Genomic DNA, 27619 nt, shown 5'->3' on the forward strand with positions numbered 1-27619 from the left:
CGGAATATAGTCACTTTGTAATTTTTGGGAAGGTTGTTGACTAATTCTCAGATAAGAAGCAGCGATGTGACATTAACCAAGTTATCCTCAGATGTTCCTGAGCATTTCCAGCACTTCCTGTATTCAGTGCAGATTGTCTGCAGTATTTGCTATGTGCGGGTGGGGGGGGGGGGGGGGGGGGGGGGGGCGGAGGTGGGGGAGAAGAAGAGCCCCCCCCTCCGGGAGGAGGAGGTGGGAAGCAGGGGTGGTGGATCAGGACCCTGGGATGAACTCTACTCTCCATGTAACAGGAGAGCCGTGGGCGTGGATTTTATGACCTCGCTCGAGTGAAGCTCATAAAATCCCACCCGAGGCCAATGCAGAATTCCGCTCTGCAAGCTGCGCCCACCTTGAAAACAGGGCGGGCAAAGGCGGTACAATTCTGGCAATAGAATCCTCATGTCCCCCCCCCCCCCCCCCCCAAGAGAGCAGAGGGAGTCTCGGTTTAATGTCTGATTTGAAAGACTGTGCTTCTGACAGTGTGGCACTCCCTCAGCGCTGCGCTGGGTATGTCAGCCTGGATTCAGTGCTTAAGACTCTGGTCATGGGTGCTAACCTTTGACCTGTTGTCTTGGCGATGAGTTCCTTCCTCTCTGCACCTCGATTCATGGGTGACGGTTAGAGACAGAAAGCGGTTGCAAGTTTATGCTTTGAAATCTGTGTTGGATGATGAGCTGGTTTGTCTGGAGTTCAGGCTGGCTGTTCATCTCCAAGCCAGTAGTGAATCATTTACCCAGTGTTGTGTGCAAGCAGCTGTGCCACTCAGTTCAAACTGATAACTGAGTTTGACTGGCTGTGTGCTGCCAATGTGCCACCTTTGAACCTTGTTCACTGTGTTGCTGTCTGTCAGTCAGTCTCCGCTCACTGCTGGGGAATTCCTCTCCTGCAACTTGTCACACTTCTGCGTGGGGATCCCAGCACCCAGAGAGGGGGGCTGAGGAAGCTGCCAGGCCTGCCAGCTCCAAGCTGGGCCCAGGCTGACCTGCAAACACTGGGCCCACATCTTCCTGACCTCTTCCTCTCACTGTTTCCTGTGGGGCAGATAGTGGCTGCTATGGATTGGGAGATATCGGAGCAATCCTGCAAGGTTGGTATGAAAGCTTTTATTGGAGGGCTTTCTCCAATGTTTTATACACTGGGATAAAGCAATCTCCATAACACTCAGTTATTTCTGTCCCACTCTCTGTGAGAAAGCTGATTTCCCAGCATCATACTGTGATATATACCAATCTCGCTGTTAGACCCTCCGCCCTCTCTGTAACACTCACTCTGTTACATACTCACCCTCAGAGTGAGGCTCAGTTTGAACTCTCTTCCTTCTCCTCTTCACCCTCAGTACAAGCCTCTCAATGATAACACACACCCTATTGTCAGGACGTTAAACTTTGGCTTCTGACCTCTCTGAGAATTGTTTCTCCGAGCTGTCGTTGGTTGCAGGGTGGAGTTTTTGGAGAGTCTTAGGGTGAGTGTGGATAACATGAAGGAGCAGAGTGTAGCAGGCTGCTTTTTGGGTGACTGTGGGCAGATTGGGTTTGATGTTTGTGATTTGTTTCTGGTTAATCTGTGTTGAGAAAGCTGGTTAAGAATCGAAACTTCATCGGCCGCTATCCTGTTCAGCGTGGTCCAAAGTTCAAAGTGAAGGGCAGCTGAGGACTTGTAAACATAGGGAGAGAAAGTGAAGCAAGTGAAGGAATTGCAATAGTGATGCCAGGCCTGTGATTTAACTGGATTACCTGTGGTTCCATGGATAACACTCTTGCCTCTGAATGAGTTCAAGCCCCTTCCCCAGAGACCAGAGCACAAAAATCCAGATTGGCGCACTCTGCGATACTGAGGGAATGCTGCACTGTTGGAAACATCCTTTAAATGAGATATTAAACTGAGGCCTCTGTCTGTACCATTGGGTGCATGCAGCCACGATTTGTACGTGTTCCCCGGAGGCAGAGAAAGATTCATCCCCCGGTTAACATCACTAAAACTATGAATTGGGTCTTTTCTGTGCTATTTGGCCCCTGTGATTCCGACGCTACAACAGTGACTACACTTCAATAATACATCCTTGTACTGAGGTACTTTGGGATGTCCTGAATGTGTGAATGGTGCTTCCGAAATGCAATTTGTTTTGTTCCTTGTGGAATGTTGCATTCAGAGGGAGGAAAGGAATTTTCACATCTCGGGAAGAGTGAGTTTGAGATAATACGACCGTAGGCCATTCAGCCCTTCGAGCCTGCTCCGCCATTTAATAAGATCATGGCTGATCTAACATTCGCTAAGTTCACTTTCCTGTCTCTTCTCCATAACCCGAATTCCCCGACTGATGAAAAACCTATCCATCTCAGCCTTGGAAAGGACTCGGTCTCCACAGCTTCCTGGGGTAAAGAATTCCAAAGATTCACCACTCTCCGAGAGAAGAAATTCTTCCTCAAATCTGTCTTCAATGAGCCCCCCTTATTCTGTGACTCTGCCTCTGGTCCTACACACTCCCACGAGTGGAAACATCCTCCCAACATTAACCCTGTCTTAACCCCTAAGAATCTTCTGTGTTTCAATCATATCACCTCCCATTCCTCTGAACTCCAAGGAGTACAGACCCCATCTGTTTAATCTTTCCTCATACGGCAGTCCCTCCATTCCCGGGATCATTCTAGTAAACCTCCTCTGTGCTGCCTCCAGTGATCATATATCATCCCTTAAATAGGGCACCAAAACGGTACACAGCGTTCTAAATGTGGCCTCACTCGTACCTTGTGCAGTTGCAGCAACACCTCTTTACTTTTACACTGCAGCCCCCTTGAAATAAAAGCCAACATTCCATCTACCTTCCCTTCTGGCCCCTGTGCTCAGTTTCTGGGTTCATGAACAAGATCCCCCCCCCCCCATCACCCTCCACCCCAACTCCCTTTGTGCTCCAGCTTTCTGCAGTCTCTCTCCATTTAAATAATAATCCGCCTTCTCATCCTCTCTCCCAAAATGACCAATCTCACATTTTCTCACATTGAATTCCATTTGCCAATTTTCTGCCCTGTCAGTGTCTGTAAACTATTTATATCTTTCCTATAACCTGTCTTCCCTCCCACCTTTGTATCATCTGCAAATTTGGCCACGTTATCTGTCCCTCCCCACAAATCATTGATCGATATTGTGAGGAGCTGCAGTCCCAGCACTGATCCCTGTGGCACTCCACTGGTTACTGCCCTCCAACCTGAGGAAGACCCTTATCACTACTCACTGCTTCCTGTTAGCTAGCCAATCCTTTATCTATGCCAGAATATTACCTCCAACACTAGGAGCTCCTCTGTATAGTAACCTTTCATGTGGCACCTTATCAAATGCCTTTTAAAAATCCAATGAATCTCAGTTACAGACAGGGTGGTGAGCACAAAGATGGGGTAATGTGGGATAGAGCGTAACGCAGGGTTCAGGAGGAGTAGAGCGTAACACGGGGTTCAAGAGGAGTAGAAGAGAATTGTAAACAGGCCCCATCGGGACTATCACATGAAGCCTCACTGAGTTAATTGTTATGGACAGGAGGGCGATCAGTTCTAAGGGGACTGATATTTCTCTTACTGTCTGCCATTAAACAGAAGGGTTTTGAAATATTTTATTTTGAAAAATAAGTGGTGATGTATTTTTTCCCAACCCCCTGGGCTTTCCGATCCAATTTTGTTAATAATCTCAGCACACTCGAGTTAGATTTCTTTTATTTCATAAATTCAAAACCTGTGAAAAGCTGTGTTAGCAACTCCCCGGTCTTCATTCGCACAGTAACAGGAGGATAAAGAAAGTTAAAGTTTATTTATTAGTCACAAGTAAGGCTTACATTAACACTGCAATGAAGTTACTGTGAAATTCCCCTAGTCACCACACTCCGGCGCCTGTTCGGGACAATGCATCCTAACCAGCCCGCCTTTCAGACTGTGGGAGGAAACCAGAGCACCCGGAGGAAACCCACGCAGACATGGGGAGAATGTGCAGACTCTACACAGACAATGACCCAAGCCTGGAATCGAACCCAGGTCCCTGGCGCTGTGAGGCAGCAGTGCTAACCACTGTGCCGCCGTGCCACTCAATAGGAGGTTTTGACTAGGATAAGCAGCACAGAAAAAGCAAATATTGGTTCATGTGAGTTCCAGAGTTGCAAAGTCAGTGTCCAATCAGAATTTTAACATGTTGGCATTTGATGGTCAGCTGGTCGGAGGCCGTAGTTGTGTCATGGGTCAGGTTAGAAACTCCAAATTGCTTTGTGGAGACTACCCGTACTATAAGTTTTGCATCTTGAATTTGGCTAGGATAAGCATGATAGGTTTCACTTCAGGTATGATTCAAATGACCCACTAGGGAGCTTTTACACAAACAAATATTATTTAAGAATATAGGTAACATGTATAGAAAGAAAATTAGCAAGAACTTTTAACAATTACAAACAAAAAAACAGAAAGAAAACAAAATAATGTATTAACCCTTAATTTAATATTAAAGCTGTTCCAATAAATCACAAAACCCTTTCCCCCAGGCTGAACACAGCGTAGATTAAAATCTCACTTGACTGGAATTGAGTCTTTTCGAAGCCTGCACTTTCTTCCTGGAATGAAAACATTGCCTTGGGATAACCAGCAGAATTTCCAAATAGAACAGGGAGACAGAGACAGAGAGAGAGAGAGAGATTTCAGCTTCTTTCTTGCTTGATGCCCCTGCTAAAACTAAAACCATACTGCTGCCTCAGAATTCTCAAAACTGAAACCTTAAACTCACTGGAAAGAAAAAAAACTGTCCAAAAACTCATGACCTTTTCTCCTAATAATGCAGGACGGTAAAACTCATCCCAGAGTTAACATAAACAACTCCATTTAAGCAATTGAAGTAGCAATAAAAGGACTCATTGTAGGCAGCCCAGCAACAATGACATCACTGAAACTGTGTGAAATAAGAAATCATGTTTTTAAAAAAACCCTTTCTGAAAGGGACGCCAACATCACAGTTGTAACGTTCACTTTTCAGGTTGTGTTGATGTCACAGGATGAAATAGGCAGACCGGGATTGTGTCAGTTGGGTAGGCAATGGTACAGAGTCTTTCTACAGAGGGAAGTCCGATGGGCCGATTATCTCCACGGGGCAGAGCTGTCTTCATTGTGATTTACCAACCAGAGGGTAAAATAGCAAGTTAGGTCTGCAGCTCAGAAATGTGATAGTGAAATGTTTCAAGGGGCTGGAGTCTTGGGTCATGTGACCTTCCTCCTCCACAATGACTTCAAAATGAAGATTTATCCTGTGTCTGGAATTGGCCCTGTTTTCAGCACTGATAACTTCTCAGCCATTATGGGTTGAAATGGCTGCCATTTGTGTAGGAGGTCTGGAGTTTGGGAACCCGCTACCTCAATAGACCGATTGACTCTGGTAGCAAGGTTGGCTTATCAAATGCCATTCCTGTACCTCCCTCTGAACTTGGTCTGAACAGTCAGTGCCCGGTTGCCTGTTAGTAGATCCTAGGTGTTGTGACATTCCTGAAACTGAGGAGAGAATTAGACCATAAGACATAGGAGCAGAATTAGGCCACTCGGCCCATTGAGTCTACTCCACCATTCAATCATGGCTGATATTTAACTCATCCCCATTCTCCTCCCTTTTCCCCATAACCACGGACCCCTTATTAATCAAGAACCTATCTATCTCTGTCTTAAAGACACTCAGTGACCTGGTCTCCGCAGCCTTTTGCGGCAAAGCATTCCACAGATTCACCACTCTCTGGCTGAAGAAATTCCTCCTCATCTCTGTTTTAAAGGATCGTCCCTTTAGTCTGAGGTTGTGTCCTCTGGTTCTAGTTTTTCCTACTAGTAGAAACACCCTCTCCACGTCCACTCTATCCAGGCCTCGCAGTATCCTGTAAGTTTCAATAAGATCCCCCCTCATCCTTCTAAACTCCGAGTACAGACCCAGAGTCCTCAACCGTTCCTCATACGACAAGCTCCTCATTCCAGGGATCATTCTTGTATAGATCCTTGGTGAGACTACACCAATTATTTTGTTTTGGAGAGAGAGTCCAGTTTAGAAATAACAAAATTATAATAAGGATAAAGTTTTTAAGTACATACAGTGTTGGATTTCTTTTCTGTGTCGGAGGAACCTAACTTAACCCTGATTAAAAATTCATTTATGAGACATGGGCATCGCTGGCTCGGCCAGCATTTATTGACTGTCCCTAATTGCCTTTGAGAAGGTGGTGGTGAGCTGCCTTCTCGCGGTCCCTGTGGTGTCGGTACAGCCACAGAATTCCCACCCTATCGCTCTCTGCCTCTCTACCTCCCTTTCTTCCTGGTCATCTGATCTAATCTCTCCTTTTGTGACTGGCTGTCAGACTTTGTTTGATAACACACCTGGGAAAAGTTTAATACTTTAAAGGAACAAAGGAAATAGGACAGATGTAGGCCATTCAGCCCCTCAAGCCTGCTCCACCATTCCATGAGATCATGGCTAATCCTTTGCCTTGATGCCATTTTCCTGCACTATCCCTGCATGCCTTGATATTTTTAACCTTTAGAAAACTATCAATCTCTCTTTTTAACATACTCAATGACTGAACCGCGATGGTCCTCTGGGACAGAGAACTCCAAGGATTCACCACCCTCTGAGTGAAGAGATTCCTCCTCATCGCTGTCCAAAATGGCCTGCCCTTTACTCTGAGGCTGTCCCCTGGTTGTCGACACTCTCTTCCATCCCCTGTCGCGATCTGTCAGAATTTTCTACAATTCAATGAGATCACCATTCGATCTCCTAAACTCCCGTGAAAACAGGCCCAACCTCCTCAATCTCTCCTGATAGGACAATCTAGCTACCCCAGGCATCAGTCTGGTGAACCTTTGTGGCACTCTCTGACTATGCCAAATATATCCTTCCTTGGGAAAGAGACCAAAATGGTACATGAATCTCGAGGTGCAGTCTCACCAAGGCTGTGTACAATTTCAGCAAGACACATTTACTCCTGGACTCAAATCCTCTTGCAATAAAAGCCAACGCATCATTTGCCTTCCTAATTGCTTGCTGCGCCTGTATGTTAGTTTAAGTGATTCATGAACAAAGACACCCAGGTCCTTCTGCAAATCAACATTTCCCAATCTCTCCCCATTTCAGAAATATTCTGTAGTTCTGTTTTTGAACCAAAATGGATAACTGTATATTTTTCTGTTGAGGCTGTGCGTCAATGGAATTTATTGTTTGATATAATTTGAGACTGGGCACAACTGGGATTGGACATTGCTAAACTGTGTCCAGCCAATCATGAGGCAGCCCACTGAACACATCCCTCCCCGTCCCGAAATGGCAGATGTCCCAGTGAGGGAGTCTGAACTAAGACACAATGGTAGCGGGGGTGACAGCAAAGCAACGGGCTGAATGGCCTCCTGTGCTGTAACCATCCTATGTTGGAATAAAGGATTTAACCAAAGAAAGAACTCTGTGTTCTTTGGGAAGTTCTCATTGCTTTTGGGTGTGACTATCCCAACAAGGCTGGCACCCATTGCCCATCCCTGGCTGCCCTGAGGAGGTGCTGGTGGGTCTCGTTGCACCCTCAGCAGTGGCTCCAGATTGGAAACAGAGTGTATTCCTCACCTGTTTCAGAGGCATTTAATAGTTGGGGGTCAGTTTAGCTCAGTTGGCTGGACATCTGGTGAGCGATGCTGACAGCGGCGGGTTCAATTCCTGTACAGGCTGAGGTTATTCACGAAGGCCCCGCCTTCTCAACCTTGCCCCTCGCCTGAAGTGTGCTGACCCTCAGGTTAAATCGCCACCAGTCAGCTCTCCCTCTCAAAGGGCAGAACAGCCTATGGTCATCTGGGACGATGGTGACTTCACCTTTTAGTAGTTGTTGTAGGGCTGGAATCACATTTGGGCCCACCATGGTGGACACTGTGGGGACTGGGGTGCCTTATTGAGCCCCTTCATCACATTTAGTTTGATGTTTTAAGTTTAATTTGTTTTTTGGTGAAGGCAGTACCCCTTTAAGGGGTTGCCCCTTTTTAATCTCTCCCCAGTTTATTTGATTTAATTTATTGGGTTTTATTAAAATAATGGAGTCACAGATAGGCCCAGACTGGAGGGAGGATGCTAGTTCATGTCTCTGAAGGAGGATTATTGAATCGATTGGCTTGGTACAGCAATGGCAGCGATTGTTCTTATTTCCCAAGCGACCGTGAGTGCCAGCAGTGAGATTTGAACTCCTGTTTGCTGGAATCCTGGTTTTAGCCACTGTGCCACTCATGCAAACCCTGCCAGACAAATCCCATCAGCAAATTCCCCACTGGATTGCTGGATCTGTTTCACGTCGAACTGTAATTTGATTAATCAGATTCCAAAACTCAACGGGTGTTACTGTAAAAGAAAACAATCTGAAATGCATCCCAGGCTAATGTTTCTCCTGGCAGCTCAGACCTGACTTTTGGATTAAGCCATGACTGTGTTTGTAATTGATGGGGTGAGAATTTTTTCACAGATTTCTGGGCAGGTATTTGCATTTGTCATTTTGGAAAAATTTCCATTGGCCTGGGATATTGGGCAGTGAGATTGGACCCCTTTTCTCGGTACCCTGGAATGAACCAGTTGTTTACTTATAGGTAATACTGTAACGACAAAAAAAAATTCAAGTTTATTTATTAGTGTTACAGATAGGCTTAAATTAACACTGCAATGAAGTTACATAGAACATAGAACATAGACATAGAACAGTACAGCACAGAACAGGCCCTTCGGCCCACGATGTTGTGCCGAGCTTTATTTGAAACCAAGATCAAGCTATCCCACTCCCTATCATCCTGGTGTGCTCCATGTGCCAATCCAATAACCGCTTAAATGTTCCTAAAGTGTCTGACTCCACTCTCACTGCAGGCAGTCCATTCCACACCCCAACCACTCTCTGCGTAAAGAACCTACCTCTGATATCCTTCCTGTATCTCCCACCACGAACCCTATAGTTATGCCCCCTTGTAATAGCTCCATCCACCCGAGGAAATAGTCTTTGAATGTTCACTCTATCTATCCCCTTCATCATTTTATAAACCTCTATCAAGTCTCCCCTCAGCCTCCTCCGCTCCAGAGAGAACAGCCCTAGCTCCCTCAACCTTTCCTCATAAGACCTACCCTCCAAATTTGACCTACAAAGGTTCCAATCAATATTTGGAAAGTTAAAGTCCCCCATGACAACTACCCTGTGACCCCCACACATATCCACAATTGGTTACTGTGAAAATTCCCCAGTCGCCACATTCCGGTGCCTGTTCGGGTCACTGCACCCTAACCAGCACGTCTTTCGGACTGTGGGAGGAAACCGGAGCACCCGGAGGAAACCCACGCAGACACGGGGAGAACGTGCAAACTCCGCACAGACAGTGACCCAAGCCGGGAATCAAACCCGAGTCCCTGGCGCTGTGAGGCAGCAGTGCTAACCACTGTGCCACCCTGGTTTTTGGTTGAAATAATTTTCAAAAATAGTTTCACCCCAAACGCACCGTCCCCCCCCCCCCGCCCCCCCGCCCCTCCACCCCCCCTCTCCGTGAACACACGTTGCTCACAAGCCTGAGTAAAAGTTTGCAATGTTGGGCAAACTCTCCACTTTCGCCAGGGTTTCAGCTCCCAGATGTGATGAACAGCTGCCAACTAAAGAACAAAGAACAAAGAAAATTACAGCGCAGGAACAGGCCCTTCGACCCTCCAAGCCTGCACCAACCATGCTGCCCAACTGAACTAAAACCCCTACCCTTCCGGGGACCATATCCCTCTATTCCCACCCTATTCATGTACTTGTCAAGATGCCCTTTAAAAGTCACTACCGTATCCACTTCCACTACCTCCCCCAGCAACGAGCTCCCGGCACCCACCACTCTCTGTGTAAAAAATCTGCCTCGTACATCTCTTTTAAAACTTGCCCCTCGCACCTTAAACCTATGCCCCCTAGTAATTGACTCTTCCACCCTGGGAAAAAGCTTCTGACTATCCACTCTGTCCATGCGTCTCATAATCTTGTAGACTTCTATCAGGTCTCCCCTCAACCTCCGTCGCTCCAGTGAGAACAAACCAAGTTTCTCCAACCTCTCCTCATTGCTAATGCCCTCCATACCAGGCAACATCCTGGTAAATCTTTTCTGTACCCTCTCCAAAGCCTCCACATCCTTCTGGTAGTGTGGCGACCAGAATTGAACACTATATTCCAAGTGCGGCCTAACTAAGGTTCTATAAAGCAGCAACATGACTTGCCAATTTTTAAACTCAATACCCCGGCCGATGAAGGCAAGCATGCTGTATGCCTTCTTGACTACCTTCTCCACCTGCATTGCTACTTTCTGTGACCTGTGTACCTGTACACCCAGATCCTTTGCCTATCAATACTCCTAAGGGTTCTGCCATTTACTGTATATTTCCTATCTGTATTAGACCTTCCAAAATGCATTACCTCACATTTGTCCGGATTAAACTCCATCTGCCATCTCTCCGCCCAAGTCTCCAACTGATCTATATCCTGCTGTATCCTCTGATGGTCCTCATCTCTTTGGTGAATTCTGACGCAAAGTACTCATTTAATACCTCACCCATTTCCTCTGGCTCCACACATAGATTCCCTCCCTTGTCCTTGAGTGGGCCAACCCTCTCCCTGGCTACCCTCTTGCAAATCCACCAACCTTTGTGTCGTCCGCAAACTTACTAATCAATCCAGTTACATTTTCCTCCAAATCATTTATATATATTACAAACAACAAAGGTCCCAGCACTGATCCCTGAGGAACACCACTTGTCACAGCCCTCCATTCAGAAACGCATCCTTCCACTGCTACCCTCTGTCTTCTTTGACCGAGTAAGAAGTTTAACAACACCAGGTTAAAGTCCAACAGGTTTATTTGGTAGCAAAAGCCACACAAGCTTTCGGAGCTGCAAGCCCCTTCTTCAGGTGAGTGGGAATTCTGTTCACAAACAGAGCATATAAAGACACAAACTCAATTTACATGAATAATGGTTGGAATGCGAATACTTACAACTAATCAAGTCTTTAAGAAACAAAACAACGTGAGTGGAGAGAGCATCAAGACAGGCTAAAAAGATGTGTATTGTCTCCAGACAAGACAGCCAGTGAAACTCTGTGGGGGTTACAAATAGTGTGACATGAACCCAATATCCCGGTTGAGGCCGTCCTCGTGTGTGCGGAACTTGGTTATCAGTTTCTGCTCAGCGACTCTGCGCCGTCGTGTGTCGCGAAGGCCGCCTTGGAGAACGCTTACCCGAATATCAGAGGCCGAATGCCCGTGACCGCTGAAGTGCTCCCCAACAGGAAGAGAACAGTCTTGCCTGGTGATTGTCGAGCGGTGTTCATTCATCCGTTGTCGCAGCGTCTGCATAGTTTCCCCAATGTACCATGCCTCGGGACATCCTTTCTTGCAGCGTATCAGGTAGACAACGTTGACCGAGTTGCAAGAGTATGTACCGTGTACCTGGTGGATGGTGTTCTCACGTGAGATGATGGCATCTGTGTCGATGATCCGGCACGTCTTGCAGAGGTTGCTGTGGCAGGGTTGTGTGGTGTCGTGGTCACTGTTCTCCTGAAGGCTGGGTAGTTTGCTGCGGACAATGGTCTGTTTGAGGTTGTGCGGTTGTTTGAAGGCAAGAAGTGGGGGTGTGGGGATGGCCTTGGCAAGATGTTCATCTTCATCAATGACATGTTGAAGGCTGCGGAGGAGATGCCGTAGCTTCTCCGCTCCGGGGAAGTACTGGACGACGAAGGATACTCTGTCCACTGTGTCCCGTGTTTGTCTTCTGAGGAGGTCGGTGCGGTTTTTCGCTGTGGCGCGTTGGAACTGTTGATCAATGAGTCGAGCGCCATATCCTGTTCTTATGAGGGCATCTTTCAGCGTCTGGAGGTGTCTGTTGCGATCCTCCTCATCCGAGCAGATCCTGTGTATACGGAGGGCTTGTCCGTAGGGGATGGCTTCTTTAACGTGTTTAGGGTGGAAGCTGGAGAAGTGGAGCATCGTGAGGTTATCCGTGGGCTTGCGGTACAGTGAGGTGCTGAGGTGACCGTCCTTAATGGAGATGCGAGTGTCCAAGAATGCAACCGTTTCCGGACAGTAGTCTATGGTGAGTCTGATGGTGGGATGGAACTTGTTGATGTCATCATAGAGTTGTTTCAGTGATTGTTCACCATGAGTCCAAAGGAAGAAAATGTCATCGATGTATCTAGTGTATAGCATCGGTTGAAGGTCCCGTGCGGTGAAGAAGTCTTGTTCGAACCTGTGCATGAAGATGTTGGCATATTGAGGTGCGAATTTGGTCCCCATGGCTGTTCCGTGTGTCTGGATGAAGAACTGGTTGTTGAAGGTGAAGATATTGTGGTCCAGGATGAAGCGGATAAGTTGTAAAATTGCATCTGGAAACTGGCAGTTGTTGGCGCTGAGCACTGAGGCCGTTGCACCTTCTTTGACCGAGCCAGTTTTGTATCCACCTTGCCAGCTCACCTCTGATCCCATGCGACTTCACCTTCTGCACCAGCCTGCCATGAGGGACCTTGTCAAAGGCCTTACTGAAGTCCATGTAGACAACATCCACTGCCCTACCCTCATCAATCATCTTCGTCACTTCCTCAAAAAACCCGATCAAGTTCGTGAGACACGATCTCCCCTTCACAAAACCATGTTGCCTCTCACTAATACGTCCACTTATTTCCAAGTGGGAATAAATCCTGTCTCGAAGAATCCTCTCCAATAATTTCCCTACCACTGATGTAAGGCTTACCGGCCTGTCATTACCTGGATTATCCTTGCTACCCTTTTTAAACAAAGGAACAACATTGGCTATTGTCCAATCCTCTGGGACCTCCCCTGTAGCCAGTGAGGATACAAAGATTTCTCTCAAGGCCCCAGCAATTTCCTCCCTTGCCTCTCTCAGTATTCTGGGGTATATCCCATCAGGCCCTGGGGACTTGTCTACCTTGATGTTTCTCAAGAACCCCAATACCTCCTCTTTTTTGATCTCAACATGACTCAAACTATCTATACATCCTTTTCCAGACTCATCATCCACCAAGTCCTTCTCTTTGGTGAATTCTGACGCAAAGTACTCATTTAATACCTCGCCTATTTCCTCTGGCTCCATGCATAGATTCTCTCCCTTGTCCTTGAGTGGGCGAACCCTCTCCCTGGCTACCCTCTTGCTCTTTATATATGTGTAAAAAGTCTTGGGATCTTCCTTAATCCTGCTGGCCAATGATTTTTCATGACCCCTTTTAGCTCTTCTTACTCCGTGCTTAAGTTTCTTTCTATTTTCCTTGTATTCCACACTTGCTTCGTGTGTTCCCAGCCTCCTAGCTTTGACAAATGCTTCCTTTTTCTCTTTGACTCGGCTCACAATATCTCTCATTATCCAAGGTTCCCAAAACTTGCCATACTTATCCTTCATCCTTACAGGAATGTGCCGGTCCTGAATCCCTATCAACTTACACTTGAAAGCCTCCCACATGCCAGATGTTGATTTGCCCTCAAACATCTGCCCCCAATCTACATTCTTCAGTTCCTGCCTAATATTGTTGTAATTAGCCTTCCCCCAATTTAGCACCTTAACTTGAGGACTACACTTATCTTTATCCATCAGTACCTTAAAGCTTACTGAATTGTGGTCACTGTTCCCGAACTGCTCCCCTACTGAAACATCGACCACCTGGCTGGGCTCATTCCCCTATACCAGGTCCAGTATGGCCCCTTCCCTAGTTGGACTATCTACATACTGTTTCAAGAAGCCCTCCTGGATGCTCCTTACAACCTCTGCCCCATCCATGCCCCTAGCAATAAGTGAGTCCCAGTCAATATCGGGGAAATTAAAATCTCCCACCACAACAGCCCTGTTACTTTTACACCTTGCCAAAATCTGCCTACATATCTGTTCCTCTATCTCCCGCTGGCAGTTGGGTGGCCTATAGTAAACCCCCAACATTGTGACTACACCCTTCCTATTCCTGAGCTCTACCCATATTGCCTCGCTGTATGAGCGCTCTGAGGTGTCCTCCCACAGTACAGCTGTGATATTCTCCTTAACCAGCAGTGCAACTACCCCACCCCTTTTACATCCCCCTCTATCCCGCCTGAAACATCTGTATCCTGGAACTTTAAGCTGCCAATCCTGTCCTTCCCTTAACCAAGTCTCTGTAATAGCAACAACATCATAGTTCCTAGTTCTAATCCAAGCTCTAAGTTCATCTGCCTTACCTGTTACACTTCTCACATTGAAACAAATGCACTTCAGTCCACCAGACCCTCTCTGATTAGCAATCCCACCCTGCCTGCTTATTGGCCCTACTCTCTGGTTCCAGCTAATTCACCTTTGCTTTGGTTCCCACCCCCCTGCCAAACTAGTTTAAATCCTTCCATGTGACATTAGCAAACCTCCCGGCCAGAATATTTATGCCTTTCCAGTTTAGATGCAACCCGTCCTTCTTGTACAGGTCCCACCTGCCCCCGGAAGAGACCCCAATGGTCCAGATATCTGAAACCCTCCCTCCTACACCAGCTGTTTAGCCACGTGTTGAGCTGCACTATCTTCCTATTCCTAGCCTCACTAGCACATGGCACAGGGAGTAATCCTGAGATTACAACCCGAGAGTTCCTGCTTTTTAACTTTCTACCCAACTCCCTAAACTGCTGCTGCAGGACCTCATCACTCTTCCTGCCTATGTTGTTAGTACCAATATGTACCACGACCTCTAGCTGTTCACCCGCTCCCTTCAGAATGCTTTCTGTCCGTTCAGAGATATCCTGGACCCTGGCACCAGGGAGGCAACATCCCATCCTGGAGTCTCTTTCACATCCACAGAAACGCCTATCTGTACCCCTAACTATAGAGACCCCTATAACTATTGCTCTAGTTCTCTTTGTCCCTCCCTGCTTAACAACAGAGCCAGCCGTGGTACCACTGCTCTGGCTGCTGCTGCTGTTATCTCCTGATAGCCCATCCCCCAACAGTATCCAGGACGGTATACTTATTAGAGAGGGGGATGACCACAGGGGGTTCGTGCACTGACTGCCTGCCCCTTCTGGCGGTCACCCATCTATCTGCCTGTACCTTGGGTGTGACCATGTCTCTAAAGCTCCTATCTATGATGCTTTCCACCTCCTTCATGCTCCTAAGTGCATCCAGCTGCTGCTCCAACCAATCCATGCGGTCTGTAAGGAGTTGCAATTGGGTGCACTTCCTGCAGACATAGTCGTCTGAGACGCTGGAAGCGTCACGGATCTCCCACATCTCACAAATGCAACACTTAACCCCACTGACTGACATTTCGAGCACCAATTAAATTATTTGAAAAAATTTATGAAACCCTTACCTTCACTTTTACCTTCTCACAGTGGCCTTTTGGTTAGAGGAGGAGGGAGGGAGGGAAACACTAATGTCGTGTTTCGGGTATACCGCTCCTTGACACCAGATCTTTTGCTTCCCACTACTTGGTAAATGTTGCTGGTCCGACTTCTCCCAGAATGCACCAGTGAAGTCCCTCAGCCGCCTCTACTCTTATTGGACATCTTCCCAAGGATTCAGCTCATCACCTTCCACCAGCTGGCACTCGCACCCTGTCATTCCTCGCCCAGCGAGCCAATCATTGCACCATTCCCCCATCTTGTTAAAGCTGGACAGTGATTGGATGGGTTTTGGCTGTCAGTCAAACAGCTTTTGTTTCTCTATTCCCCATTTCCATAATTAATAAAAATGTGCAAAGAAAAGCTTTCAAAACCACAATTTCTTCAATGCTCCTGTGATCTTTCTTCCAGGTTTTAATCGCCACAATGTCCATGAGATTCACTTTTAATTTGTGGACCATTTCACTCCTGTCAGTCTGGACAGCTCAATCCCTTCTCCAGAGAGGAGTGTGAAATATCACATTCCACCCCAGCTTTTACACAAACTCCCTACCCAGGATTTTCATCATATCCAGAACTAAAACACTTTACACAACACTGTCCGCATCAAACACTCCCAGGACAGGTAGAGCACGGGGTTAGATACAGAGTAAAGCTTCCTCTACACTGTCCCCCATCAAACACTCCCAGGACAGGTACAACACGGGGTTAGATACAGAGTAAAGCTCCCTCGACACTGTCCCCATCAAACACTCTCAGGACAGGTACAGCACGGGGTTAGATACAGAGTAAAGCTCCCTCTACACTGTCCCCATCAAACACTCCCAGGACAGGAACAGCATGGAGTTAGATACAGAGTAAAGCTCCCTCTACACTGTCCCCCATCAAAACCTCCCAGGACAGGAACAGCATGGAGTTAGATACAGAGTAAAGCTCCCTCTACACTGTCCCATCAAACACTCCCAGGACAGGTACAGCACAGGGTTAGATACAGAGTAGAGCTCCCTCTACACTGTCCCCGATCAAAAACTCCCAGGACAGGTACAGCACGGGGTTAGATACAGAGTAAAGCTCCCTCTACACTGTCCCCATCAAACACTCCCAGGACAGGTACAGCACGGGGTTAGATACAGAGTAAAACTCCCTCTACACTGTCCCCATCAAACACTCCCAGGACAGGTACAGCACGGGGTTAGATGCAGAGTAAAACTCCCTCTACACTGTCCCTATTCATCTCTGATCATAATCTAACCTAATCTAATTGGTGTAGAATCCTGCCAAGGATAATCCACCATTGTTTCGATGTGATGTCCAGACTGTACATGGCGCTGAGGGTGTGCTAACCAGGGGAAAGTGGGATACAATGTGATTACTACGCTCTGGGCACTGCCCTGCTCCAAATCAATAACAATGCCATCCTGCCAGATTGAGAGACTGTCAGACTGCCTGACAGACAGACAGACAGACTGCCTGACTGCCAGATGGCCAGACTGTCTCCTAAACCTCTCCTCACGTTTTGGAGTTTATATTTTGGAAAATAATTGATTGTTTTCCTCCTGCTCTGTTTTTTCTCAGTGAGAAGACGCAATGGTTTTATGAGCGAAGATCTCCAAACAAGTTCTTTCTGCGTGGGAGCTGCGCTTCAAGCATGGCCAACTCGCCGATGAAAGAATCTTCAATGACTGAGCTACAGGAACTGAGAGCTGGACCAATAGAAAACCAGATTAAAAACTCCCCTCCATCTGGAGCCAATCAGTCCCAGTACGGTAGTTCAGTGCCAAGTCTGTCTGAACATGCTCCTATTTGCATTCCTTCACCAAATGAATACCCCACACTTGCCTTCTACAGTCCCTCCATACTGGGGTACAGCATGTCCAACGATGCTGGGGGATCTGACAGCACCATTGTGCAGCAGAGTTTGAGTCCTTCAATGTACTGGTCCTCTCCTGGCCATGTTTCTCCCATCACGCTACGCTGCCAGCAGCCTATCATGTATGCCGAACCATCCAAGAGTCCTTGGGATGACCTCAGATCAGGAGATCAACACCTGTTGACCAGGTAAGAATGAAAACTGAGCCCAGACTCTCCGAACTCACCATTTACCCTCCCGACCCCCTCTGTGCTCACTCGCGTACACTGACTTCCAGTCCAGCAATTCCCATCCTGTGTGTATCTCTCCTCCATGGTCTCACCCCTCCCTAAATCTGTAACTTCCTCCATCCCTATCACCCAACCAACTGTCTAAACTCCTCCAGCCTGGCCTTTGCACGCCCCAATTTTAAATACCCTGCCATCGGTGGATCTGCTTTCTGTTTCTTGGACTGTATACTCCAGAATTTTCTCTTTAACCTGTCCACCTCTCTATCTCTCTCTTCTCCTACAAGACAATGCTTAAAACGTACCTGTTCAATTAAGATTCATTGTGGAGATGCCGGCGTTGGACTGGGGTAAGCACAGTAAGAAGTCTCACAACACCAGGTTAAAGTCCAACAGGTTTATTTGGTAGCAAAAGCCACTAGCTTTCGGAGCGCTGCTCCTTCATCAGGTAAGTGGGAGCTCTGTTCACAAACAGGGCAAATAGAGACACAAACTCAATTTACAAACTAATGGTTGGAATGCGAGTCCCTACAGGTTAAGCTTAACCCTCTCTCCATTCACATTGTCTGTCCCTTTAAGACTTGATTACCTGTAAAGACTCGCATTCCAACCATTAGTTTGTAAATTGAGTTCGTGTCTTTATATGCCCTGTTTGTGAACAGAACTCCCACTCACCTGACGGAGGAGCAGCGCTCTGAAACCTAGTGGCTTTTGCTACCAAATAAACCTGTTGGACTTTAACCTGGTGTTGTGAGACTTCTTACTCCAATTAAGATTTGCCAGATGTCCTAATATCTCTCCATGTGTCTCAGTGGCGAATAGTGTAGAAGGAATACTTTGCTTTCAGTAACTAGTGTACAAGGACACCCAGTTCCCTTTGTACATCAACATTTCCCAATCTATCACTATTTAAATAATACTCTGCCATTCTTTTCTCTGTCCAAAATGGATAACTTCACATTTATCCATGTTATACTGCATCTGCCATGTTTTTGCTCACTCATTCAACTTGTCTAAAACTCCTTGAACCTTCATAGAATCATAGAATCCCTGCAGTGCAGAAGGAGGCCATTTGGCCCATCGAGCCTGCACCGACACCAATCCCACACAGGCCTTATTCCTGCTCAGTTACCATGCTGATCCCTCTAACCTATCACATCCCGGGACACTAGGACAATTTAGCATGTTCAATCAACCTTCTTAACATCCTCCTCACCACTCAAATTCCCAACCAGTGTTGTGTTGTCAGCAAACTTGGAAATATTCCATTTGATTCCCTCATCTGAATCAGTGATATATATTGTGAATAGCTAGGGCCCAACAGTTAGATCCCTGTGGTACCCACTCATCCAAAAATAAAGATGAGAATAAATAAATATGACTCTATAAAGACCAGTCTGTGATGTACAAAGGGCATCAAGCATTGTGTCAAGATTAATAGAAAAATATTTCTAACATTACAAAGCAAAGTAGTAAGCCTGTAGATTTGGAGAGTTTTAGAAACCAGAAAAATGTTGGTCAAGCGAGGAAAACAGGTGTGAGAATAAACCAGCGAGAAATATCAAAACCAATTGTAAGAACTTTTATAAATGTGTAAAAAGGAAGAGAGTAGCTAAAGTGGAGACAGGAGAAATGATCAGAGTAAGGGGGGCACCCATTGAAGACAGAAATGAGGAGGAATTTCTTCTCTGAGGGGAGTGAATCTGTGGAATTATTTTTCACAGAGGGCTGTAGAGGCTGGCTCATTAAGTATCTTCAAGGCTGAGACAGACAGATTTTTAATCAGTAATGGAATTGAGGGTTATGGGGATAAGGCGGGAAAGTGGAGTTGAGGATTCTCACATCAGATCAGTCATGATCTGATTGCATGGCAGAGCAGACTCGATGGGCCGAATGGCCTGCTTCTGCTGCTTCATCTTTTGGTCTGATGGAATGAGTAAAAGTCAGAGACATTCATATTCTGTATCTGTTGTCATGGTAGAAGATAGAAACTACATACCAGAAATAGGCAATAACCTGAGGGCGATAAGAGTGGGAACTTACGGTAATCAATATCAGCAGAGAAGAAGTATTGGAGGAAATTGAGAAACTAAAAACTGATAAATGCTCAGGACCTGATGGCCCAGATCCCAGAGTTCTGAAAGAGGCAGCTACAGAGATAAGGGATGCACTGGCTGTGATTTTCCAAAATTCCCCAGCTTCTAGAATGATCCCAATGGATTGGAAGTCAATGGAACATCGCTCTTTAAGAAAGGAGGGAGGGAAAAAACAGAATGAGAGGCCAGCTAGCCCAGCATCAGTCATCAGGAAAGTGCTGGAATCTACTGAATTAAAAAAATCCTAACAATGAACACAGAAATTCGATTGGAGTACAGGAATAAAGAAATCTGCTGGAATTGTGCAGGGTTTTGGTGAGGCCACATCTGGAATATTGCGTATAGTTTTGGTCTCCGTATCTCTGAGGAAGGATATACTCACATTGCAATTGGCACAGCAAAGGTTCACTCGCTTGGTTCCTGTGATGAGAGGCGGAGTAATTATGAGTTTATCTCATTGAAATGTATAAGATTCAAAAGGGGGCTGAAAGGGATAGATGCAGAGACTAAAATAACTGGGTAAAAGCATATTACTGCGGATGCTGGAATCTGAAACCAAAAGAAAAAACGCTTTGACAAAGGGTCATCTGGACTCGAAACGTCAGCTCTTTTCTCTCCTTACAGATGCTGCCAGACCTGCTGAGATTTCCCAGCATTTTATTTCTAGATACGGAAACTATTTCCCCCTGGCTGGGGAATCGAGACGGGGAGGGAACAGTCTCGGGATGACCAATCGATTATTCAGGACTGAAGTGATGAGCAATTTCTATATTTAAGAGTTGTGAATCTTTGGAATCCCAGAGGATTGTAGATGCTTCACTGCTGACTTTATTTATGGAACAGACAGACTATTGGTCTCCAGGGAATTAGGGATATGGGGAGCAGGCAGGACAATGGAATTGAGGCAGATCGGCCATGGTCACATTCAATGTCCAAGTAGCTTCAGTGGAGTGAGTGGTCTCTTCCTGTTCCTGCTTGATCTTCGATGGAGTGATGGTCTCTTCCTGTTCCTGCTTGATCTTCGATGGAGTGATGGTCTTTTCCTGTTCCTGTCTGATCTTCGATGGAGCGAATGCTCTCTTCCTGTTTCCTGTCTGATCTTCGATGGAGTGAGTGGTCTCTTCCTGTTCCTGCTTGATCTTCGATGGAGTGATGGTCTCTTCCTGTTCCTGCTTGATCTTCGATGGAGTGATGGTCTTTTCCTGTTCCTGTCTGATCTTCGATGGAGCGAATGCTCTCTTCCTGTTTCCTGTCTGATCTTCGATGGAGTGAGTGGTCTCTTCCTGTTCCTGCTTGATCTTCGATGGAGTGAGTGGTCTCTTCCTGTTCCTGCTTGATCTTCGATGGAGTGATGGTCTCTTCCTGTTCCTGCTTGATCTTCGATGGAGTGATGGTCTTTTCCTGTTCCTGTCTGATCTTCGATGGAGCGAATGCTCTCTTCCTGTTTCCTGTCTGATCTTCGATGGAGTGATGGTCTCTCCCTATTCATATTCCTACACTCTCTTCCTCGATTCCCATTTCCCACACTAACCTATCCCTTGGCCTGGGTGAAGATGATTGAGATTGCTGGCTCTGGTTATGATTTGAGTTGAAGGCACTGTGGGAAGTGAATTGAATTCAGTGCTGGCTCACTTTGTGGGGAAGTTCTTGCATTCAGCAACGTGAGGAACCATCCTCCTGTGGAAGGACACCACCTCACAAAGCTGAAAGGACAGCTTTCTAGAATTCTCCGTTCCCTCCGGCTGCCGTTCCTTTGCTGGCCTCCATCCCAGAGCTGTCGGTTGAAAGTTAATCATTCAGGGATTGAGTTGATGCCTCTCTGCTTGGGCAAATCACAAAGATGCCTGTGTGAGAGCTGGAGTTTTGCACCATTGCAGTTTGTGATCGATTGCTTCCAAAGGGATAGCGTTCTCAAAGGTGCTGTTATATAAAAGTTTGGCAGCGAGTTGAATAACTCATTAATGTGCCACGCGAAAACTAAAAAAAATCAGAACTATTTAGTACGTAAACTGAGATTCCGATTTAACTCCTAAAGACTTTGCTGATTGTTTGCTGGTGAATTCTGGCGGCACTGGGAGCTGTGAAATTGGAGATGGGGTTATATTGCGTTTCTTGTTTTAAGGTGGGTGACATTGATAAATTCCATGTTGAGCTGTGTTATACTCTGACAGGTTTTACTGGGAAAAGCTGTTTTTGATGATTTGTTGTTGTGTAGTGAGTGGGAGATGGTTTCTGTTGTCATTGCTACAATCCCCATGGGGGGCACCATGAACCCAAATCATCAATTTTACCAAAGTCTTATACAGCTGCAACATGATTTTCCAATTCCTGTACTCACCGCCCCGACCGATGAAGGCCAGCATGCCATACGCCTTCCTGACCACCTTGTCCACCTGAGTTGCCACCTTCAGGGAACCGTGGATCTGCAATCCTAGATCCCTCTGTATGTTAATATTTCTAATGGCTCTACCATTTACTGTATAATTTCCTTCTGAAGCAGACCTTCCAAATCACATCACCTCACACATGTCCAGGTTAAATTCCATCTGCCATCTTTTGGCCCAGGTCTCCAGTCGATTTATATCCTGCTGTTTCCTCTGACAATCCTCCTCACTATCCGCTACTCCCCCAATTTTTGTATCATCTGCAAATTTACTAATCAGACCACCTACATTTTCCTCCAAATAATTTATATATATTACAAACAACAGAGGCCCCAGCACTGATCCTTGTGGAACACCGCTTGTCACAGACCTCCAGTTAGAAAAGTGCCCTTCCACTGCTACTCTCTGCTTTCTATGCCCAAGCCAGTTTGTTTCCATCTTACCAGCTCACCTTGGATCCCATTTGCCTTCACCTTCTGTATCAGCCTGCCATGAGGAAAGTATCTGTATCAGCCTGCCATAAGCTCACAATCTCGCTCGTCATCCAGGGTTCCTGAATCTTGCCATCTTTATCCTTCATTTTTACACGGACATACTTGCCCTGAATTGTTCACAACTGACTTTTTTTTTGTTTCTATCCAATTCAATCCAATCAAAGTCCAATTCAAAGTCTCAGCAAGTGAGACATTCCCGATCCAAGCTGACAAGACAGGCTCACTACTTCCTGTCTTGGGCTTGATCTACATAATCCAAGCTGATAGGAGTAGGCATTGCATCTCTTTCAAGGCCGATCTCATTTGCATCTCAGTCAAAAGGCCGAGATGCCGCTGTTAACAACTAACTTTTAAAAGACTCCCACATATCGAATGTGGATTTACCCTCAAACAGCCGTCCCCAGTCTACATTCCCTAGGTCCTGCCTAATATTGTCGTAGTTAGTCTTCCCCCAGTTTAGTACTTTCACTCTGGGACTTCTATCCTTTTCTATAAGTATCCTGAAACTTCTAGAATTGTGATCACTGTTCCCAAAATGGTCGCCCACTGAGACACCAATCACCTGTCCAGCTCGTTTCCCAGAACCAGGTCGAAGGTAGCCCCTTCCCAAGTTTGGACTATCTATATATTGCCTCAAGAAGCACTCTTGGACACAGTGAACAAACTCTGCCCCGTCCAAGCCCCTGACACTAAAGGAATCCCAGTCTATGTTGGGAGAAGTTAAAATCGCCCATCACAACAAACCTGTTGTTTTTACATCTTTCCATAATCTGCTGACATATCAGTTCCTCCACTTCACACTGGCTGTTGGGAGGTCTGTTGTACAACCCCAACAGTGTGACTGCACCGCTCCTGTTCCTGAGTTCTACCCACATGGCATCACTGCATGATCCCACCAAGGTGTCCTCCCTCTGTATAGCTGTGACATTCTACCTGATCAGTAAAGCAACACCCCCACCTCTTTAGTTACCCTCTCTATCTCGCCTGAAGCATCTAAATCCTGGAATGTTAAGCTGCCAATCCTACCTTTCTCTCTGACCAAAAAGGAGCAGCACGGTGGCAAAGTGGTTAGCACTGCTGCCTCACAGCTCCAGGGACCCAGGTTCGATTCCCAGTTTGGGTCACTGTCTGTGCGGAGTTTGTACGTTCTCCCCGTGTCTGTGTGGGTTTTCCTCCGGGTGCTCCGGTTTCCTCCCACAGTCCAAAGATGTATGGGTAAGGTTGATTGGCCATGTAAAATTATCCCTTGGTCAGGGGGATTAGCAGGGTAAATACATAGGATTACGTGGATAGGGGCTGGGTGGGATTGTTGCTGGTGCAGGCTTAATGGAGCGAGTGGCCTCCTTCTGCACAGGCGGGATTCTATGATTCTTTCATCCAAGTCTCTGTAATTGCCACAACATCATAATTCCAAGGTTTAAGTTCATCTGCCTTACCTGTCATACTCTGTGCGTTAAAGTGTCATGTTTTGTATACTCTCCCTGTGTTTTATTTCTCTGAGCCTTACTGGACCCATTCACTGAGTTCTCCACAGTCTCTGCACTCCCTGATCTACTGCTGTGGGTCCCACCCCACCTGCCTTATTAGTTTAAATCCATCCGAACTGCACGATCAAATCCTCCCACTAGGATGTTCGTGCCCTTCCAGTTAAGATGCAACCCATCCTTTTTGTACAGGTTGTGGTGAACCATAGTTGGTTACCACTATGAGTACTGAACCATAGATGGTCAGCACTATGGGTATTTGTAGATATGTTACTGTTGTCACTGTTGGGGTTAGGGTTGGGCTGTTCTACCTGTTGATATTGTTCTGTGGTACACTCCAGTTGGCCCCGCCTACCTGGAGAAGTATAAAGGTCACTGCACTGCCTGGTGACCCTTTAGTCTGGGATTGTATTGTATATAGTCTGCTCCATTCTTGTTAGTAACAAAAGCCTTTATTTCCCGGGTACCATCTAGCCTCCCGAGTGATTTAATCGCCATCACAGGTCCCATCTGCCGTGGAAGAGGTCCCGGTGGTTTAAAAATCGGAACCCCTCCCTCCTGCACCAACTCTCCAGCCACTTATTAAGCTGCACTGTCTTCCTATTTCTTGCCTCACAACCACGTGGCACAGGGAGTGTTCATGGGAATACCACCCTGGAGGATCCTGCATTTCAGCTGCCTTCCCAACTCCCTGAGCTCATTTTGCCGGACCGCATTTTCCTTCCTACCCGTGTCATTCATTCCAACATGGACCACGACTACTGGCTGTCCGCTCTCCCATTTCAGAATGCACAGTGCCTGCTGAGAGACGTCCTTGACCCTGGCACCCGGGAGGCAACAGACCATCCTGGAGTCTCAAATGCGGTCACAAAAGCACTTGATCGTGCCCCTTACTATTGCACCCCTGACTGCCACTGCAGGCCTGTACTTTGACCTTCCCTGCTGTACAGCAGAGCAGGCAGTGGTGTCACTGTCCAGGCCGCTGCTGTCAACATCCTCTGATACGCTGTCCTCCCCAACAGCACCCAACATGATGCTTCTGTTTGAGAGAGGGAGGGGGCAGCCTCAGGGGGCTCCTACACTGACTGTCACCCATCGATCTGAGCTTGACGTCCGTGGTGGGGAAGTTGTTGGAGAGGATTCTTAGAGATAGGATGTATGCACATTTAGAAAGGAATAAACTCATTAACGATAGTCAGCATGGTTTTGTGAGAGGGAGGTCATGCCTCACTAACCTGGTGGAGTTTTTTGAAGAAGTGACTAGAATGGTTGACGAGGGAAGGGCCGTGGATGTCGTCTATATGGACTTTAGTAAAGCGTTTGACAAAGTCCCTCATGGTAGGCTGGTGAAAAAGGTTGGATTTCATGGGATAAAGGGGGAGGTGGATAGATGGCTGGAGAACTGGCTTGGTCACAGAAGACAGAGGGTGGTAGTGGAAGGATCTTTTTCCGGCTGGATGCCTGTGACTAGTGGTGTTCCGCAGGGCTCTGTATTGGGACCTCTGCTGTTTGTGATTTATATAAACGATCTGGAAGAAGGTGTAACTGGGGTGATCAGTAAGTTTGCGGACGACACGAAAATGGCTGGACTTGCAGATAGTGAGGAACATTGTCAGAGGCTACAGAAGGATATAGATAGGCTGGAAATTTGGGCAAAGAAATGGCAGATGGAGTTCAATCCAGATAAATGCGAAGTGATGCATTTTGGTAGAACTAACGTAGAGGGGAGCTATATGATAAATGGCAGAACCATAAAGGGTGTAGATACGCAGAGGGACCTGGGTGTGCAAGTCCACAGATCCTTGAAGGTGACGTCACAGGTGGAGAAGGTAGTGAATAAGGCATATGGCATGCTTGCCTTTATAGGATGGGGCATCGAGTATAAAAGTTGGGGTCTGATGTTGCAGTTGTATAGAACGTTGGTTCGGCTGCATTTGGAATACTGCGCCCAGTTCTGGTCGCCACACTACCAGAAGGACGTGGAGGCTTTAGAGAGAGTGCAGAGGAGGTTTACCAGGATGTTGTCTGGTATGGAAGGGCTTAGTTATGAGGAGAGAGTGGGTAAACTGGGGTTGTTCTCACTGGAAAGACGGAGGATGAGGGGTGACCTAATAGAGTGTATAAAATTATGAAAGGCATAGATAGGGTGAACGGTGGGAAGCTTTTTCCCAGGTCGGTGGTGACGTTCACGAGGGGTCATAGGTTCAAGGTGAGGGGGGGGAGGTTTAACACGGATATCAGAAGGACGTATTTTACACAGAGGGTGGTGGGGGCCTGGAATGCGCTGCTGGGCAAGGTGGTGGAGGCGGACACACTGGGAATGTTTAAGACTTATCTAGATAGCCACATGAACAGAGTGAGAATGGAGGGATACAAAAGAATGGTCTAGTTTGGACCAGGGAGCGGCGTGGGCCTGGAGGGTCGAATGGCCTGTTCCTGTGCTGTATTGTTCTTTGTTTTGTTCTCTTTGATCTTCCTCAACCTTGGGCATGGGCACCTCCCTGAAATCTCTGTCTATGTCGCTCGCCACCGTATGCATGCTCCTTTATTCACACTTCCTGCAAATGTAGTCCTCTGGGGCAGTTGGACTGTCCTGGATTATCCATGTGTCACAGGTGGGGCACAGGACTGGTGTTGCAGATATTACCCTCTGTTCGTGAATTAATTAAAATTAAAATTTAATTTCTGTGGGCCCTCTTCTTTGAGAAAGATAAAATTGATGCAAACTGTAAAGCCCTTTTCAAACATTCTTAACATTAATTACAGATTCCATAGACATCTTAAAGAAACTACACATTTTCTTTCGTGCTTCCGGGTCAAAGGTTGTCACATAATGGATAGTGAAAGTGGGTAGTTTGATTGAATGGTTTATAATAGAGGGTTCTGTTACTGTGTTAGTATCTGAACAAGCCTTGTCATTGCATGGTTACGTGCTGCCATTATCTATTATTTTATCTGTGCTCAAGAGAGAACTCCAATTGTTAAGATGAGAACGTGAGAAGTAGGAGCAGGAGTAGACCATTCGTCCCCTTGAACCTGTTCCAACATTCAATGCGATGATGGCTGACCTTTCACCTCATCGCCACTCTCCTGCTCCGAGAACAAATATCTGTCTATCGCAGCCTTCAATCTGTTTAATATCCACAACACTCGGATCAGAAATCCAGAGATTCACAACCCTTTGAAAAAATTTCTCCTCATCTCAATCCTGAACGATCCGTTCCTTATCCTGTGACTGTGCCCCTGTGTTTTAGATTCCCCAGCCAGGGGAAACAATCTCTGCATCCACCCTGTCAAACCCCTTCAGAATCGTGTCGGTTTCAATGCGATCGCCTCTCATTCTTCGAAACTCCAGAGAAAACTGACCCAATTTATCATATGGGACAAACCCCTTGTCTCAGGAACCAATCCAGTGCCACCTCCATGGTAGGTACCATAGGTACCACCTCCTTCCTTAGATGTGGAGACCAAAACAGCAGACACAATTCCAGATGTGGTCTCACCAAAACCCTGCGCAACTGCAGCAAGGTTTCTTCACTCCTGTTCTCCAATCTCCTGCAATAAAGGCCAACGTTCCAATTGCTTCCCTCGTCGCTTGCTGTCCCTGCAAGTTAACAAGATGTGGTCCCTTTACAAACACACCCAAGTCTC

At 46.6% G+C, this 27619-nt stretch overlaps 1 protein-coding gene across 1 annotated transcript in view; it reads left to right on the forward strand.

Annotated features, from left to right (window-relative positions):
• Positions 1-915: 915 nt before the first annotated feature.
• Positions 916-27619, forward strand: part of LOC144506787 (estrogen receptor beta-like) — a 33430-nt gene continuing 6726 nt past the window's right edge. The window contains exons 1-2 of the mRNA XM_078233147.1: positions 916-1126; positions 16989-17471. Of these exons, the coding sequence (XP_078089273.1) occupies positions 17062-17471 (410 nt within the window). The 5' untranslated portion in view covers positions 916-1126; positions 16989-17061. The remainder of the gene's footprint in view (positions 1127-16988; positions 17472-27619) is intronic.

The sequence above is a fragment of the Mustelus asterias genome, chromosome 18, assembly GCF_964213995.1.
Source record: "Mustelus asterias chromosome 18, sMusAst1.hap1.1, whole genome shotgun sequence".
Lineage (NCBI taxonomy): Eukaryota > Metazoa > Chordata > Chondrichthyes > Carcharhiniformes > Triakidae > Mustelus > Mustelus asterias.